The sequence below is a fragment of the Panthera uncia genome, chromosome B4, assembly GCF_023721935.1.
Source record: "Panthera uncia isolate 11264 chromosome B4, Puncia_PCG_1.0, whole genome shotgun sequence".
Classification (NCBI taxonomy): Eukaryota; Metazoa; Chordata; class Mammalia; order Carnivora; family Felidae; genus Panthera; species Panthera uncia.
Genome location: NC_064809.1, coordinates 130544565 through 130562877, shown reverse-complemented (window position 1 = coordinate 130562877; position 18313 = coordinate 130544565). Strand labels below are relative to the sequence as shown.

Below are 18313 nucleotides of genomic sequence, written 5' to 3'. Positions count from 1 at the left end.
AAATTCATACTGTATGATTCCACTTATATAAAATTTGGGAAATGCAAATACAATATCCACACCCCCCCCCCCTTATCTACAGTTTCCCTTCCCATGGTTTCAGGTGTCCACAGTCAGCCATGGTATGGAAACAGACGATCTTCCTTCTGACTTATCATCAGAAAGTCGATAGGACCTAGCGCCCAGTCCCAATGCCTGTGTCATCCGCCTCACTTCCCCTCAGAACATAGATGTTATGAGAGAGAGAGAGACCACATTCCCCTAACTGTTATTTCAGTATGTTGTTGTTCTATTTTATTATTAGTTTTTGTTGTTAATCTCTTACTGTGCCTAATTCACAAGTTAAACTTTATGATAGGTGTGTATGTATAGGAAAAAAATAGAGGGTTCAGTACTACCCACGGTTTCAGGCGTCCACTGAGGGTCTTGGAATGGATCCCCCCGGGGCTAAGCGGTGGCGTGCCCCTTTGATGCAAGAGTTGACTTTTGTGAAGAAAACCTTAACTATTTTTTTCACACCTCTTTCCTCTCAGGCGGTTTGGAATAATGGGACTCTACAAAGGCCTTGAAGCCAAACTGCTGCAGACAGTCCTCACCGCTGCTCTCATGTTCCTTGTTTACGAGAAACTGACGGCCGCTACCTTCACAGTTATGGGGCTGAAGAACGTACGCAAGCGCTGAGACACCTCGCCCCGCAAAGTGCAGAAGGCTACTCAAGATGCGGGCTTCCTTCCGTGCGAAGGGAAGTGATTCTCTTTTTACTCTTGGCTGCCTGCTCCATGAATTTTACCCTCATAGGCTGGAAAAGCATCTAAGGGTAAACATGGAATAGAGCCAGCTGGACCTGTCGACCACTTCATTTTTATGATGGTTGGCTGAATTTTCTTGGGGAGGTTGGTCTGATGGTCATATGAAAAGAAAACATTATTGAAAACGTAAAAATGAAAGATTGTGGGTGTTTGTTGTTTTTCTTAAGGGGAATGGACTGTTGCTCTCGTGTGTTATCTTTTCCAGTTAAAATCTTTCTTAAATTTACCAGCTGTTCTTTTTCCCTGAACCCCCAGGTTCTAGGAATGTATTCAATACCATGTAATTCTCCTCTTAGGCTTTTGTATGTCTTAATCTTGGTATTTTCCTCACTAAACATACTATGATTGTGCCACAGGCATGACTTTATTTTTGTTGAGCTTTATTCCTCCTCCTTAAGGAAAGGTGTCGTCTTTAGTACATGAGCTGTTTATTTTGTGGGAGAAATGAAAACAATTCATCCCAAATGATTCTCTTATGAAGTATTTGTAAACATCACTTATTCATTAGTACTTGACATAATTAAAAAATATTTATTTTGAATCAGGCTTTTCATTACAAAAGGCTTGAAGTTCTATGTTTTTCCATACAAGCCCCATCAAGTCAAGCCCCAATAAACTGTCAGCACAAAAGACATTTTAAAAAGTTGCCCCTTATTCAAGTATCACATTGGGTTTACAACCAGATGGTAAAAATCATAGAAAAGAGAGAGAGAGCAGACACCTTGTTTAGGCTCTGGAGTATTCTCTTCCTTTACAAAATCCTGGTGAAGGCTGTATATTTTGAGAATAAATGTCTGATTGAGGTGATTTCTATTTGGGAGCATCCCTTATAGCCCTCCCACTTGGAGTACCTGCATCGAGCAGCGTCACTGACGTCACTCGGGAGCTTGTTGGGCACGTGGACCCAGACCTTCTGAATCATAGTCTGCGGTTTAACAAGATCCCTGGGTGGTTCATACATTAAAGTTTGAGAGACCTTAGAGCCCCTGACTTAACAGAAGCTATGACTGGTTTTAAGGATAGAAACCAAGACAAAGATTTTTCTTAAAGGAAAGTTGGGCTAATGCATTGAAACCACCCCTGACAAAACTGAGTGTCCCATACATCACATCCTTTCCTTTCACCTCCTAGCCCGTGTTAAGGCGGTAAGACTTGAATTATGCAGCTAGGAGTGGATTTAGACCTCTCAAGCCACCCAAGGAGGAAACTCTGGTCATTAGGTGAACAGCTCTTTGGGCTCCTTTGACTTAGTTTTTGTCCCTATAACCAAACACCACGTTTTTCATGCATGAGTCTGATTCAGCCAGAGTCCAAGAGGAATAATGACATATCTGTGGGCTCTAGTATTTTAGTTCAGTTTTGAAAGTGGAAATTTCTTTCTCTTATTTCCTGTCTGGTTCCTGTGGTAATTTCAAAACATGTGATGATCGAACTCCTAATAACTGAAAGATGGTTGTGTATTCTAGAAAGCAAGAATTAGGAGGTGCTAATAATCTGGGAACTAGACTGAACACTCAACCCCTATTTAAGCCAAAGAATTGAAGACAGAATTGGCCCCTTTACTACTTTTCTTTTTTCTTTTTTCCTTTTTTTTGAGAGAGCATGCATGCGTGTGCAGGAGCAGGTGAGGGGCAGAAGGAGAGGGAGAGTCTTAAGCGGACTCCGTGCCCAGCATCCCAGCACAGAGCCCAAAGCAGGGCTCCATTTCACTGCCCATGAGATCACGACCTGAGCCAAAATCAAGAGTCAGATGCTTAACTGACTGAGCCACCCAGGCGCCCCCTCCCCCTGCATTACTACTTTTTATTTTACTTTAAGGTTCCTATGTGTCTGGCAGGGCTTGGGTGGGAAGCACAAGACTTATTTTTATACAGGAGAAGAATGATCATAAAGGTGCCATGTGTACTTTTGTTGTCTTAATTATGCAAGTTGCTTTGGAATTTGAATTTTGAGCTCAGGTTGGTATGTTAGAATACTTTCCAAGTCAAATTATGTAGTTAAATGAGATTTTATGATGTGAAAATCTATTTGATGCTTCTTTTTTCTGATTTTATGAGTGAACAATTTAATATTGAGGTTTTATGCTCCCTGTGGAAGCTTGCGGACTCACCCAGTTTTGTAACCTTTGGTTAACAATAAGCTATTTGAGAAAACTAAGGAGCTGAAGTCTGTACTGTAGAAATGGAAAATTTTTATTTTTGATTCTTTATGCAGTTTCTCTAGAATGTGAGGATAAGAGCCTTTGGGATTATATTAGTGTCACCACAGTGGAAAACTTAATTTCTGTAAGTATTTAATCTGTGTTTTGAAGTGGACACTAATATTTCTACCCTCATCTTAATTTTACTATTAAATTTGAAATGCAGAAATAGGCTTGACCATAAGATCATAAGCAGTGGGAGTTAGAATCTTGGGTTTTATTCCCAGCTCTACCACCGACCAACTAGCAAATTACATCATCTCCTTGAGCTTCAGCTTTTTGATGAGTGGAGGTAATAATACTACCCACTTCAGAGGATCTTTGAGAACTAATGATGTCAGCTAAATCCCTTTATGATCTCGACAGAGGGAAAATCTGAATGAACCATGTGACTGTTCCTGGATTTATGTAGCAGTTTGTCTTCTTCAACCTCAATACTTTCTCATCTTATAATCCCAATGTCTCTGTGAGGTACAAGGAACAGTGTCCCCATTTAATTAACAAGGAAATTGACACAGAACTATCAAATGACTTGCGTGGTTGGAGCCAAAACTAGAGTTGATTTTCCTGCAGTCAAAGATAATGATGTAAAGATTGGGTTCTGGAATTAGACCTAGGTTCAACTCTGGCTCCACTTCTCACCAGCTGTGAGAACAAAGCAATTAGGGAATTTGTATAAAACTTCGTTTCTTTGACTATGAAATGGAGGTCTTGATAAAGCCACCTCAGAGGGTGATTGTGATGATTAAAGAGATCATATATTCAAATTGCTTAGCACAGTGCTTGCCACATGAGAAGAGCTAGATAAATGTTAGCAATGACTCATCATAATACGATTATTACTGTTGAGGGGTATGGCTGCTTGATAGATACCACTGCTCACTGTAGTGAAGTGAGTGGTAAGCACTCTGGGTTTTGAGCCAGACCTGGGTTCAGATTTTCATCTCTTACTTAATAGTATGGTGGCCACAGACAGGTCACTTGCTCACCTTTCTGAATCTGTGTCTTCATCTGTCTGATGGAAATGATTACCTCACAAGGCTATAACACATCTTTATTTAGATATAGACCTATCTTCTTTAATCTCAGAACAGCTCACAAGACTGAAATATGTATCTGTCTATAGATGGATATACAGAGATAGATGTATCTATCTATAGATAGATAACTTCTTTAATCCTTAATCCTCAGAAGAGCCCTGCAAAGTAATACTTTCTCTTGGACAGATGGAGAGATATATGTATGTACATTTGGCACAGTACATGACATAGATATGTGCTTCATAAATGCTGTTTTTTATATTGAGATGTACATAACATTAGTTCCGGGTATACAACATAATGATTCAATATATGTATGTATTGCAAAATGATCACCACAGTAAGTCTAGTTAACGTCTGTCACCAAAACATTCATCAGATAAGTGATGTTTGAACCAAGAAAATCAACTAGGTTTTACTTTGGGGCAGCATTTCCTCTTTCCATTTGTTTGAATTGTGAGCATGTCTTTTCTGGGAGTCTTTCAGTGTACCTCCCCAAAAGAGAAGCCAAATCCAGTAATTTCATGTGTCATTCAGTATTCAGATTAAGTCCCCCAAATATGTATCAGTTAATCAGTAAAATACATACCGGTTCAGTAGCAAAAAGTCACTGGCTAAGTTAGTGTCTCATCTTGGCTCTCTAGAAAAGCTAAAGAATAGTGACTTCATGGGGCCAGATGCCACACATCTAAGGAAAGCCCTCCCTCTGAGCAGCTGAATTACTTACCTGGCGATGTTAAATGTCAGCAGAATACCAAATATATACAAAGGCTCATTTGTAGGATATTTACATACGCAGTAAATATAACTGTGACTTGCAGGGTTTTTACCACCATAAGAATGAAAGGGCCTTGGGTTAGTGCTGCTGTTTGGGGGGCAAACTGGTAGCCCCTGAAAAGTAGGTTCAGTGGGACATAGTGGACAAGAGAAAAAGTTTTCCATGGGCTGGTCAAGAGAAGGAAAGAAAAAAAAAATTACTATTTAAAGACAGAAAGTGAAAATGGGAGTCAGCAGAGGGGGGAGACAAGGCACCAATGCCTAGCAGAGCCCTCAGAGAAGGCGCACTAAAAAATGGGTGACAGGCACATAGACTTGGCAGTAAACTGTGGAACCTAGTAAATGAGGTCCAGTCTGTGATGAAGTGAAAAGGGAAAGAAACCCTGGTTTGAAAATGGGCTATGGAACCTCCATGCATTCAGTGCCTACAAAATGCCAGGCACAATTGATTTGCATACATCTTGATATCCTTGTAATAACTCTAAATATATGAGGATCATTCCTGTTCACAGATGAGTTAGTTAAATCCTAAAGAGTAACTTACCAATGTCAACATACCTAGTGAATGGGGGTCGGGATTTAAAATTTAGGCTGACTCCAGAACTTTCTACACTGCCACACCACATTCCTCAGATGTCCTTAAGAGTAAGGCTTCTAAATGAGTGTGTGGTTCTCTTTTACAACTTAGAGGAGCATGTAAGTGAAGATGTATTTGTTTCTGTAATGAACTGTCTTCACCCCAATATGACACCACAAGGCTCAAAGGAAGCCTATGGCCTCTGTGTCCAAGAATGGTTCATTGAATCCATTGAGGATAGTTCTTGCCTCTGTGTCCAAGAATGGTTCATTGAATCTATTGGGGCTATTTCTTGCCTCACTGTCTTTGTTTATGCTTTCCAGTGTGTTGAGAATCCTCTTCCTACTATTTCTGGTGAATTCCTGCCCAGATCCGTCATCACTTCTTCCCAGAAGCCTTTCTGGAAGTTTGTGCCCTCCCACTCACTCCTCCAGCCCCAAAGACTTTTGTACAAAAATGTCTGTCATCACACCTACTACATTGTATTTTGAATTGCAGTAGTCCATCTGTATCTCTGCCTTCCTCTAGATACAAGTTCTTTTCAGGACAGGAAATGAGTCCTTTTTAAAAAAATGTTTATTTTTTTAGAGGGAGAGATAGAGTGAGCACACATGCATAGGGAAGGGGCAGAGAGAGAGAGAGAGAGAGAGAGAGAATCCCAAGCAGTCCCCACTCTTTCAGCACAGAACCTGACACTGGGCTCAAACTCACAAACCAAGAGATCATAACCTGAGCAGAAACCAAGAGTCAGATGTTTAACCAACTGAGCCACCCAGGGGCCCCTGGACAGGAAATGAGTCTCACATGAGTGTTTCAAGTAGCACAGTGTCTTACTCATGGTAGGCACTCAGTTGTTGCAGGAGTGCTTTTGGTTTAACACAGGGTTAGGGCACCTGGGTGGCTCAGTCAGTTAAGCATCTGACTTCGGCTCAGGTCATGATCTCACGGTTTGAGCCCTGCATCAGTCTCTGTGTTGACAGCTCAGAGTCTGGAGCTTGCTTTGAATTCTGTGTCTCCCTCTCTGCCCTTCCCCCACTAGCTCTATCTCTGTCTCTCTCTCTTTCTCTCAAAAATAAAAACATTAAAAGAAATTTTTTTTTAAATTTTTTTTTTCAACGTTTTTTATTTACTTTTGGGACAGAGAGAGACAGAGCATGAACGGGGGAGGGGCAGAGAGAGGGAGACACAGAATCGGAAACAGGCTCCAGGCTCCGAGCCATCAGCCCAGAGCCTGACGCGGGGCTCGAACTCACGGACCGCGAGATCGTGACCTGGCTGAAGTCGGACGCTTAACCGACTGCGCCACCCAGGCGCCCCAAAAGAAATTTTTTTTTAAAAGACAGAGTTGACATTTCTCTAATCAAATTGACCTGTTAATTAACAGTTTACATGTTTTTAGGGGTGCCTGGCTGGCTCAGTCAGTAGAGCATGCAACTCTTGATCTCAGGGTCATGAATTCAAGCCCTACCTTGGGTGTAGAGTTTACTTTAAAAAATAAATAAATAAAAGAGTTTACATGTTTTCAGAATTCTTGCACTCTGGTGTTTTCTTGGTTGTTGATTTTCAGTTTTTCAGATTTCTTTGCCTTAATTAGCTCACACTTAAAGATTCATTATTTCTTTGCTTTGGTTGGAGTCACCAAAATTATCTACCTTGCGGTATCACTTACCCAAATTCTTTGATGTACTTCATCCTTTTTTGTTTTTAACGTTTATTTATTATTGAGAGACAGAGCATGAGCATGGGAGGGCAGAGAGAGGGGGAGACACAGAATCCGAAGCAGGCTCCAGGCTCTGAGCTGTCAGCACTGAGCCCAAAGCGGGGCTCGAACTCACAAACTGCAAGATCATGGCCTGAGCCGAAGTCAGATGCTTAACCAACTGAGCCACCCAGGCGCCCCACTTCATCCTTGTTTTGCTTTAGTTTCTACAGAACACACTGGCAGAGCAGATGGTTGGCCAAGTGATTCCCTATGTAAGGAGGACCTTATTAAATTGCAGATTCCTATTCTAGGAATAACATTTTATCCATTTATTCAGAAAGTATTACCTTCCATATCCAAGCACTATACCAATTGCTGGGATTATCCAGATGAATAATGCCCAGTGTCTGCCTTCATGTACCTCATTGTTCGGCATGGGAGACAGACAAAAAACAACTTGGAATTTTACTGATGATGAATTCTGATGAGAGTTCAGTTCAGTAGTTGTTTCAGGAGCATGGAGAAGCTGGGGCTAACTCTGTCTTTGTCTATGTGACCAGAAGGCAACATTTGAATTAGGAACATACCAAGAAGTGGGTAAAGGACCTTTTTTTTTTTTTTTTTTTATAATTTTTTTTTTTTTTGAGAGAGCCTTCATGAGCAGGTTAGGGGCCGTGAGACAGGGAGAGAGAGAATCCTAAGCCAGCTCTGGACGCTGGGCTCGAACTCACAAACTGAGACCATGACCTGAGCTGAAACCAAGAGTTGGATGCTTAACCAACAGAGCCACCCAGGTGCCCCAGGCCCTTCTTGACAGAAGAAATAAATAGCATTTACAAAGTAGAAACGGGATGATGGTTTGTTATTTGTACATTGGTTGAATTAGATCCAGATGCTTCCCAACCTAGATCTCAGAGTTGAACACTTGTTGGAATGGGGGAAGGTTAGAGCATCATCAGGTCACTGACCGCCTGCAACAAGGGAAAAGAGGTGATCATGACCCCCATCTTTCCTGACAGTTTTGTCTGCAGTTATACTTGGATCTAAAGAAAGAAGATACATTCCCTCTACTCTCTGAATTTAAAATCTAATTTTGCCCATACTTTAAAAATTAGACATAACACGAATCATTAGTTTCACCTCTATGAAGATAGGCCAGCAAAGCAGTTTAGGCTTAACTTTATCTTGATCAATATGGAAATGTTTACTTGGAAAACAGCTTCCTAGTTGAGGCTAAGACCCTGAGTACTTTCTCATGCATTTGTTAGTGTGTTAAAAATTACTAAAGCAAAGGCGCCTGGCTGGCTCAGTCAGAAGAGCATGTGACTCTTGATCTCTGGGTCCTGAATTCAAATGCCGCCTTGTGGGTAGAGATTACTAAAAAAATAAATAAATAAGATTTAAAAACATATATATATATGTAGTGAAGTCTTAAGGGAAGGGGAATTTAAAAATTGAGGAAGTCCTTTATTTCTTTTTTAATTTGCAACTAGGTGTGACATTTATAGATTTTTTTCTAATGTGTTCACATTTTATTCTCTATTGTGAGATTTATTTAAAGAATTTCTGTACTGTATAGATGGGGAAATTGAGACACAGATCTGGCTTAGGTCACGTAGTAAAGGATTAGAGAGTCAGAAACAGGAATTCATACCTCCTTGATATTCTATCCAGTAATCTTTCACTGGCTTGTACTGCTTGAAGATAACGGTATTTTCTATTTTGGTTTAAAATTTTCTTTTAGCTTTTTTTGTTTTTAAGTTTATTTATTTTGGGAGCACAAGCAAGGGAGGAGTAAAGAGAGGAGGAGAGAGAGAGAACCCCTAGCAGGCTCCACACTATCAGTGTAGAGCCTGATACAGGGCTTGAACTCACAAACCAGGAGATCATGACTGGAGCCAAAGTCAAGAACTGGTTACTTAACCAACTGTGCCACCCAAGCGCCCTGATTTTGTTTCTTCTTATAAAAATAATACATTCTTTATAAAAATTTCAGAAAATATAGAAGAGAATAAAGCTATATTCCTATATATGTAGATATACCTATACTCGCAATATCTAGAAATCCCTCTAATATTTTAGTATATCTATTTTCAGACTTGTTTAAATATATACATATATAGGGATTTACTTAATATACACACACATTTATTTATAGAGTTTTTAAATAAATTTTGTAAAATTTCATCTCAAATATATATTTACTGTCAAAATGTCATAATTTTAGTTGCTTCATAGAATTGTACTGTGTGAATGTATCATTAGTTAGACTCTTATTGTGAATGTATCATTATTTAGTTAGACTCTTATTGATGGACTTCTGGGTTGTTTCCAATTTTTTCTATTATAAATGTGATAACATCCTTAATCTATGCGTCTTTTGCCATCATTTTGTTAAGAAAATTTCTAGGAATCCAGTTACTGGTCAAAAGTTATGCCTACTGTGACATTCTGTTATGAAACTAAAACTTCATCCTATCTGTTCCTTTATGTTCATTGTCACTTTGGACCTATGTAAACACTGTTTCTCTGCTCACCTCTACTTGGGCAAGCTGCAGGAGAAATTCCATTCAGAGTGTGACAGGCAAGAGGCGCTGTATGCCACAGGCTGGGCTTTGCATGCTTTTTCTGGTAATTCTCACAACAATCCTATGAAATATACAATTAAATGAGGTATTATCAAAAGTGCTACAGGAGTTTAGAGCTGAAAATATGATTTCGTCCAACCAGTGACTGAGATCATTTAAATACCTCATACTAAAGCATAATAATAGCTACCATTTACTGAGCACCTACTATGCACTGGTTGTCATCCTAGGTGCTTTACATACATTATTTAATCCTCCTACAAAGATTCCAAAGCCCGTGCACTTTCCGTACTTCTCCACTTCGACCTTTGCTTCTATGTCTGCATCCTAGTCCCTGTGCCTTTGTTAGATGGCAGATTCCAGAGTGCAGGGACTTGCTATTAATCATTTTGTGAATCACCATAAACATGGGGTTACATTGGGCAGGGGTCTCTGTAGAAATGCTTTATGATTATAAAGCTTTTGAAATCAAGGACAACTTTTACAATTTATCTTTGTTGACTTTTATGTGTCTGGTTTTTATTTAAATTCTAGTTGGTTAACATATAGTGTAATATTAGTTTCAGAAGTAGAATTTAGTGATTCATTACTTATATATGACACCCAGGTCTCATCCCAACAAATGCCCTCCTTTTTTTTAAATTAATTTCTTTATTAAAAAAATTTTTTTAAATGTTTTTATTTATTTTTGAGACAGAGAGAGACAGAGCATGAGCAGGGGAGGGGCAGAGAGAGGGGGAGACATAGAATCTGAAGCAGGCTCCAGGCTCTCAGCTGTCAGCACACAGCCCGACGCGGGGCTTGAACTCACAGACTGTGAGATCATGACCTGAGCTGAAGTCAGACGCTTAACCGACTGAGCCACCCAGATGCCCCCTATTTTTTTTTTTAATGTTTATTTATTTCTGAGAGAGAGGCAGAATGTGAGCGGGGGAGGGGCAGAGAGAGAGGGAGACACAGAATCTGAAGCAGATTCCAGGCTCTGAGCTGTCAGCACAGAGCCCAATGAAGGGTTTGAACCTATGAACTGTGAGCTCATGACCTGAGCCCAAGTCGGCCACTTAACTGACTGAGCCACCCAGGTTCCCCACAAGTGCCCCTCTGAATACCCATCACCCATTTAGCATCCTCCCACCCACCTCCCCTTCAGCAACCCTTAGTGTGTTCTCTATAGTTAAGAGTCTGTTTTATGATTTGCCTCCCTCTCTTTTTTGTTCCCCTGTGTTCATCTGTTTTGTTTCTTAAATTCCATGTATGCATGAAATCATAGGGTATTTGTCTTATTTTGACTTATTTCACTTAGCATAACACACTCTAGCTCCATCCACTTTGTTGACTTTTTAATATATAAATAAGCTCCTATTTGATAGAAAATGGCTGGGTTGTTTTGTTTTATTTTGTTTCATTTTGCAATCGCAGATACGGAAAAACCTTCAGGCCACCAGAGGGCCTTGCAGTCAGCCTCCTGTATTATCTTCATTGTAAATCACTGCTGTCAGAGATGTTTAGTGCAATTTGTTCTCGATGAAACCAAAAACAGAAGCATTCTTAGACCCGCTTAGCAATCTGAATAGGATCTGTGACTTGAACTTGGTGGAGCACTATCTTGGAGCATCTTTTTTATCTATAAAAGCAAAGAAGGGAGTAGGAAGTATTTTGCTAAAAATATATTCTTTTACTTTTTCCTTTCCCCAAGCATATGCCCGCAGTTTTAATTTGTCATCCATAATTTATAATCTTCTCTTGGCCAGATAATAAAGCCAGTAGCTCTCAATATCAATAGAAATTGAAGTCCAGGAGATAGAGGACAGGTTTTGGCCGGTAGCTTCCACTGCTTTACTGGTCTTTATTGACACTAATAAAAACTTGCAAAATTGACTGATCCATAGTTGACTCCCTTGTTTCTGTTCACCATCTGGTGGAATTGCCACCTGGCAGGAAAATGATTAAAAGGCAGCAGGAGGGAGAAGAGGTAAAAGGCATTTTGATAACCCACAACTTTAAAAATCAATTCAAACCCTTACTAGCCGAGCGGTTTTGATGTAAACAGGTAAATCTTTCCACATTGTTTGAAGTAATGTAACTATTGAGGCTTCTAAGTTGTAGCCCACTAGAGCCCTCATTGATCTGTACTCCAGGAGCGTTCAAGATGTTAATTTATTTCACAAACATTCAGTATATTCGTACAGGCACCTGGTGAGCACTGGCATACGGATGTGATGTGTGTCCTTATATATTGCTTTGTAGTTTGTAAAACAATGTGACATCTACTAATCTTACTTGGTATTCAGTTCATACCTCTGAGATGAATTAGGCAGATGATCTCCATTTTGTAAGTGTGGAGACAGGTTCAGAATGGTTAAATGGCTCTTTTATAGATGCACACCAGTGACAGAGCAGGATGCAAGCAGAGAGAGGTCTTCTGATTCCAAATGCTATCTTTTCCCACAACGTCATGCTGTGTTCCTGGAAGAAGTAAGCCTGTTACTCTCAAGGGAGGACTTGAGGGGTATAATGTGCCCAAGGACCCAAGGTTAAAAATGGATATATTATAGCTACTTGATGGGTTTGATTGTTGAGTTTAGTGAGCTACTTCAGAAATAAGTTCAAAAGCTTTCCACGGGCACCCGGGTGGCTCAGTCGGTTAAGTGTCCTACTTCAGCTAAGGTCATGATCTCGCAGTTCGTGGGTTCAAGCCCTGCATCAGGCTCTGCACTGGTGGTGCAAAGTCTGCTTGGGATTCTCTCTCTCTTCCTCTCTCTCTCTGCCCCTTCCCCATTTGCACTCCCTCTCTCTCTCTCAAAATAAATAAACCTTAAAAAAAAAAAAAAAAAAAAACCCTTTCCGTACTATTTCTCTTTTTGTCCAAAAACAGAAGATAGATTCAGTATGCGGGCAGTGGGGAAAAAAAGGGGGGGGGGGGGGTCTTTTTTACTACTTGGTTGACATATTTACTGGGATTTTAATTCTTTCAGGTCTCTGAGTACCCACATCTTTCCCTGAGGTATGGTTTATGCATAATGGTTTTTGCAGTAATGCCCACGTTAAAAAGAACAGGCCCATCATTTGGGTATCAAGCTTGGGTAGGGTTGTCCCTTACACAAAATGCTTTTTATTTCTTTGATAGTTTTTGGAACATAACACCCTGGCTGGAGCTTTATCCAGTACCTCCTGCACTAAGTTGTATTTCTCTGTTAACTTACGTACCTCTCTCAATAGATTGAGCTCTGAACCCTTGTCATCATTACTATGTCCCAGGAGTTATTATAAGTACTCTATAAATATCTGTCCAATGAGTTTATATATTGAGGGAGATGGGATACATTGTTGAATTTGGGTTTTTCTAAACCAGAGTACCTAGAGTTACAATGCCTGTGATAATATTTTGACAAAAAGTAAGACATGGCTTCCCAGAGTTAGGTGCCTTAGTAATGTCACCATATTAAATATAATATGATACATGTACACTTATCTTTGTTTATACTGAATAAAGTATGGGATATGTCCAGGCAGAAGGGAGCTGAGAAGTAAATTCATAAGCTTAAAGCCTTATAATCAGGCGTGCCTGGGTGGCTCAGTCAGTTAAGCGTCTGACTTCGGTTCAGGTCACAATCTCACGGTTGGTGAGTTCAAGCCCTGCATCGGGCTCTGTGCTGACAGCTCAGAGCCTGAAGCCTGCTTCAGATTCTGTATCTCCCTCTCTCTCTGCCCCTCCCCTGCTTGTGCTCTGTCTCTCTCAAAGGTAAATAAACATTAAAAAAAATTAGAAAAAAGATGGTGAGAGCAGACATCCTATTCCTGATCTTGGACAGAAAGCATTCAGTCTTTTGCTGCTGAGAATGATGTTAGCTGTGGGTTTCGGTAGATTCCCTCCATTGTTTCTTTGCTTGTAGTCAGTCCGTTAACTGGGACTGGGTGCTCAGCACTCTTAGCCGTTCTCAGGAACATGTGATAGGATGCAAACAGTTTTTCTAGCATCATTTGCAGTGCTACCTCTTTATCCACTAAAATGTTCATTTGTTGCTTTGTTTTGTCTTAACCATTTGTATATAAATCTTTCTAAAATGCTAAATATTCCTGACTAAGCATAATTAGAATACATACAATTCAACTGTTTCTTTACAACTTGGACATAATTGTGCTAGCTAATAATGTGGTGATGTCTTTGGGAGATTATAGGATAGTTTGGCTTTTCAACAAATCCTTCCAAACTGCTGTGCATTTTGGATATCTGTGTCTGCTTTTTACAAATACAGATTGTCCTGTCCCTAGTTGTTAATTGGCACTTTTTCTGACCTTAATATGCCTGCCTCTGAGAACATTCTCTTCTAGTAGGCAATTTCTTTTTTTTTTTTTTTTTTTAATTTTTTAATGTTTATTCATTCTTGAGAGATAGAGACAGAGCCTGAGCGGAGGAGGGGCCGGAACAGAGACACAGAATCTGAACCAGGCTCCAGGCTCTGAGCTGTCAACATGGAACCCAACGCAGGGTTCAAACCCACAAACCGCGAGATCATGACCTGAGCCAAAGTCGGACACCTAACCAACTGATCTACCCAGGCTCCCCTAGTAGGCAATTTCTAATCTCCTGAGGTCCAGGATGCCAAAGAACCAAAACATTTAGAAGATTTCATAAACTAAGAGTAAATAAACAGGAATAAATACCTTGTTTGGTTAAATGCCTTTTGTTTCCTAGATGCTCAGTTCTGTTCTGAACGGATCACTGTCAGGTGTGAGGTATTACTACTATATCATAAATAAAATTATTTTTTAGAGGCTTGTACAGGTACCCTCCACTTCATCCGCTTTCCTAGTCAATTTTCATGAGTTGAACTCCCCCTATTTCTCTTCCTCCTCCAGTACATGAATGTTCATAGCAGCCTTATTCATAATAGCCATAAAATCAAAACAACCTAAAGTTGAATAAGCAACAATTGTCATATTAATTAGTGCAATAGAATGTTACATAGCAATGAAAGTGAACAAATTATAGCTATATTCAGCAACATGGATGAATCACACAATGTTGAATAAAAGAGGCCAGACGTAAAACTTTAATGTGTGATTACACTTATATAAATCTCAAAAACAGTGTTAGAAATCAAGACAGCTGGTACTTTTAAGGAGAAAGAGACAGGGAGAAGGACACTGCTAAAATAAGGTGGAAAGGTAGAAAGTAAAGAGGTGAAAATAGTTACACCAAACAAATACTAAACCAATGGAAAGCTGGTTGATGTTAAAGGAAAAAGCATTTTGCAGGATAGGAAAGGTCATGAGATAATGGTAAAATGGACAAATCACCAGGAATAGGTAAAAGTCCTAAACCTAGATGTACCTACTAACATAGACTAAAACGCATAAGATAGTCAGAATTATGAAAAGAAATTGATATACACTATAAGCACATGGAGATCTTAACATACCCCTTTCTGAAGATTAAGTAGGCTAAAGACTGTTTGAGCAATATCTCATAATTATTCACCCCCAGATTGGAAAATACATTTTCAAGCACACTTAGAACATTTAGAACAGTTCACTATCACATATTGAGCTGAAATCTGTCTCACTGAGGTTTTTATCTTCTGGTCCTAGTTCTGTCCATTGGAACCATAAAGACATGCTACTCTTCCAGTGACAACCCTTCTAATTTTTAAAAACAGCTAAGTTTGTGACTCCAGTGAGTCACATATCTGGTTTGACCAAACAGGGGTGATTGAAGGATGACCACCACATCCGGGTGGATGGTGGTGACATTTATTGGAATAGAAAACATTGGTGATCCTGGTGGAACAGGCAACAGAGATCTCCCCTTGGATGTCTAGTGGTCTTCTAAAACTTAACATGTCTAAAATTGGTCTCTAGTCCTACATAAAAAATCTGCTTCTCTCCCAGTGTTTCTTACCTCCATGAGCGGCAGCACCACTCACTCAGTTTTTCAAGCCAGAAATCTTGGAATCATTCTTTGTCCTCCCCACCCCGCTATAACAAATCTTTCCAGAATATGTTGCGATCATATCGTTTCTCCCCTTTACCTCTACCACCTCCATTGCTCTTGTCCAGACAATAGCTTCTTAACTGATCCCCTTGCTTCTATGGTTCCCCCACACATTCTCTTCTCAATATTGGAACCAGAAAGAGCCTTTTATGTGTAAGTCAGATCCTGTCTTTCTCCTGTTCTCATCCCTACAGTGACTTCCAACAAACTTAGAGTAGAGTGCAGATTCCTTTGCATGGCCCCCCAAGGTCCCTCATGATCTCACCCCTGGCTACCTCTCTAACCCCATCCCATCTGTGCGTGCACACATACGCACATACACGCACGCAAAACTTTGGCCACATTGGCCACATTCCTAAGACTCAAGCAAGTTACTTACTTGGGTTCTTTGCACTACGCCCTTCCTTCTGTCACTTGCCTATGTGGTCATTTCACTCAGTACCACTCAGGTGTCCTCTTCAGAGGCTTTCCCTGGCCAGTCTATCTAAAATAGCACCAGCTACTTCTTATTCCCTTAGCCTGCTTTATTTTTCTGCATAGCACTTCTCACTGCTTGATATTATATATTTATCTGTTCATGGTCTCTTTCCTCTAGTTTTAGCTTCTCCAGGGCAAGGCTTGGTTTAGTTCACCACTCTATCCCTCGTGCCTAGAACAGTTCCTGGCTCATAGAAACCCTTTTATAGGTATTTGAGTGGGTATTAATTCACAGTTCAAAAATCTTCAATGGCTTTTCACTGCCTGGAGCAAGGTTTCTCAGCAGTGACACTGTTGGTGTGTTGGAGAGACTGCCCGGTGCAGGGTGTTTAACAGTACCCCTAGCTTCCACCCACTGCATGTGAGCAGTACCTACCCCGAGTGGCCATCAGAAATGTAGCCATGTGTTACCAAATGCCCCCTGAAGGGTACAGACCTTCCATTTGAGAACCACAGACCTGGAGCAAGCCAACCTAAACCAGATTTACCTGTAGAGCTTAGAGAAAAAGCAAATCCCAAGACTTATCAGAGGCCAGTAGATTCAGAAGCTCATCGGCTTAGGTCAAAAGTGGCTGGTTGACAGGTACAGGGGACTGGCTGGTCTTGGTTATCATCTAGTCCCTGCCTCTCTAAGCATTGCTTCTTTGTCATCCAACCCTCCAGCTACACCGTGCTCCTTATGACTCCATTTTTTCTGCACGTGTTTTCTTCCTTGAAGCAGAGATTACTCAATTGCTCACTACTAGCAATTTCCTCTTTCTTCATTAGCAACAGAACCCAGAATGGTACTGTTGAATCGTGACTGTGCACCCAGTTAAATAACGCATTTTCTGACCTTCCTCACCAATGACAGCAGCCTCTCCTCCTGCCCCTCCCCCCACCCTCCTTCTCCTTCCTACTTTATTGGCAGAAGTTCTCCATGAATACATTCTGGTTGTACAGGCTTCCAACAGTACAAATGTATGCCTTTCACCTGCCTTCCACACAGAAATAACTACCATCAAGAGTTTAGTATATGACCTAACAATTCCCTTCTAGGAATTTAAATCCATTTATTTTCTTCAGAGTCATCCAATGTTTTTGATTCCTTATTTCCTAAGTAATGTTCATCCAGCCTTTTTATTGAGGAATCTCAAGGCACATTTTTAAAAACGTCCCTTTCGGGGCACCTGGGTGGCTCAGTCAGTTAAGTGACTGACTTCGGCTCAGGTCATAATCTCATGATCCGTGATTTCGAGCCCCGCATCAGGCTCTGTGCTGACAGCTCAGAGCTGGAGCCTGCTCTCTCTGCCCCTCCATGCTCACACTTTCTCTCTCTCTCTCTCTCTCTCTCTCTCTCTCTCTCTCCCTCTCTCTCTCTCAGAAGTAAATAAACATTAAAAAAATATTTTTTTAAATCTCCCTTTCTAAGGAAATTAAATACTGAAAGTTTGAATTAGAAGATCCTTATGAAAGCCCTGCTATTTTAAATTTAATCAGGAGTCTCCTGGTTTTGAGTTCTTGTTTTCTAAGGAATGATGAAAATCTGCTTTACTCTCTTAGCCCCCAAGTAGCCAGGTTCCAGTTAGTTTATCTTGACCTTGTCGTCTCCAGAAAGGAAGCACCACACCTTCCTTAGGACAGGGGCACCTGCCAGCGAAGGAGGCAACAGGGCAGGGGCACCCGGGTGGCTCAGTCAGTTGAGCGTCCGACTCTTGATTTCGGCTCATGTCATGATCCCAGGATCGTGGGATCGAGCCCCTCATCGGGCTCCACACTGAGCGTGGAGCCTGCTTAAGATTCTCTCTCTATCCCTCTCCCTATTTGCATTCTCTCTCTCTCTCTCAAACTAAAACAAACAAAAAAGAGGAGGCAACCGGGCTATACATTTAGGACTGACATATAATTTCTAGTCCGAAACATTTACCAAACATTACCTTACTGTATTCAAGGCACTGTGGCGACGCTGCAGGGTGGGTGAAGAAACGAGACAACCCTAGCCCCCAAGAAGCTTACAGTTATTGTGGAAGGCAGTCAGCCACACAATGTTGTTTCCTTTTATGTACTTAAGAGTTAGTATCTACAAATCTTCCCGTGTTGCCCTGTCTTCATGCAGCTGAACTCTAAGGTTCACCAGAACAGAGACCGTATCCTATGTTTCATTGAATG

General features: G+C 40.7%; 1 protein-coding gene across 1 annotated transcript in view; it reads left to right on the top strand.

Annotated features, from left to right (window-relative positions):
- The window catches only part of SLC25A17 (solute carrier family 25 member 17), a 359412-nt gene extending 358236 nt beyond the window's left edge, over positions 1-1176 (top strand). Inside the window, exon 10 of the mRNA XM_049627572.1 lies at positions 534-1176. Coding sequence (XP_049483529.1) covers positions 534-681 — 148 coding nt within the window. The 3' untranslated portion in view covers positions 682-1176. The remainder of the gene's footprint in view (positions 1-533) is intronic.
- Positions 1177-18313: the final 17137 nt, after the last annotated feature.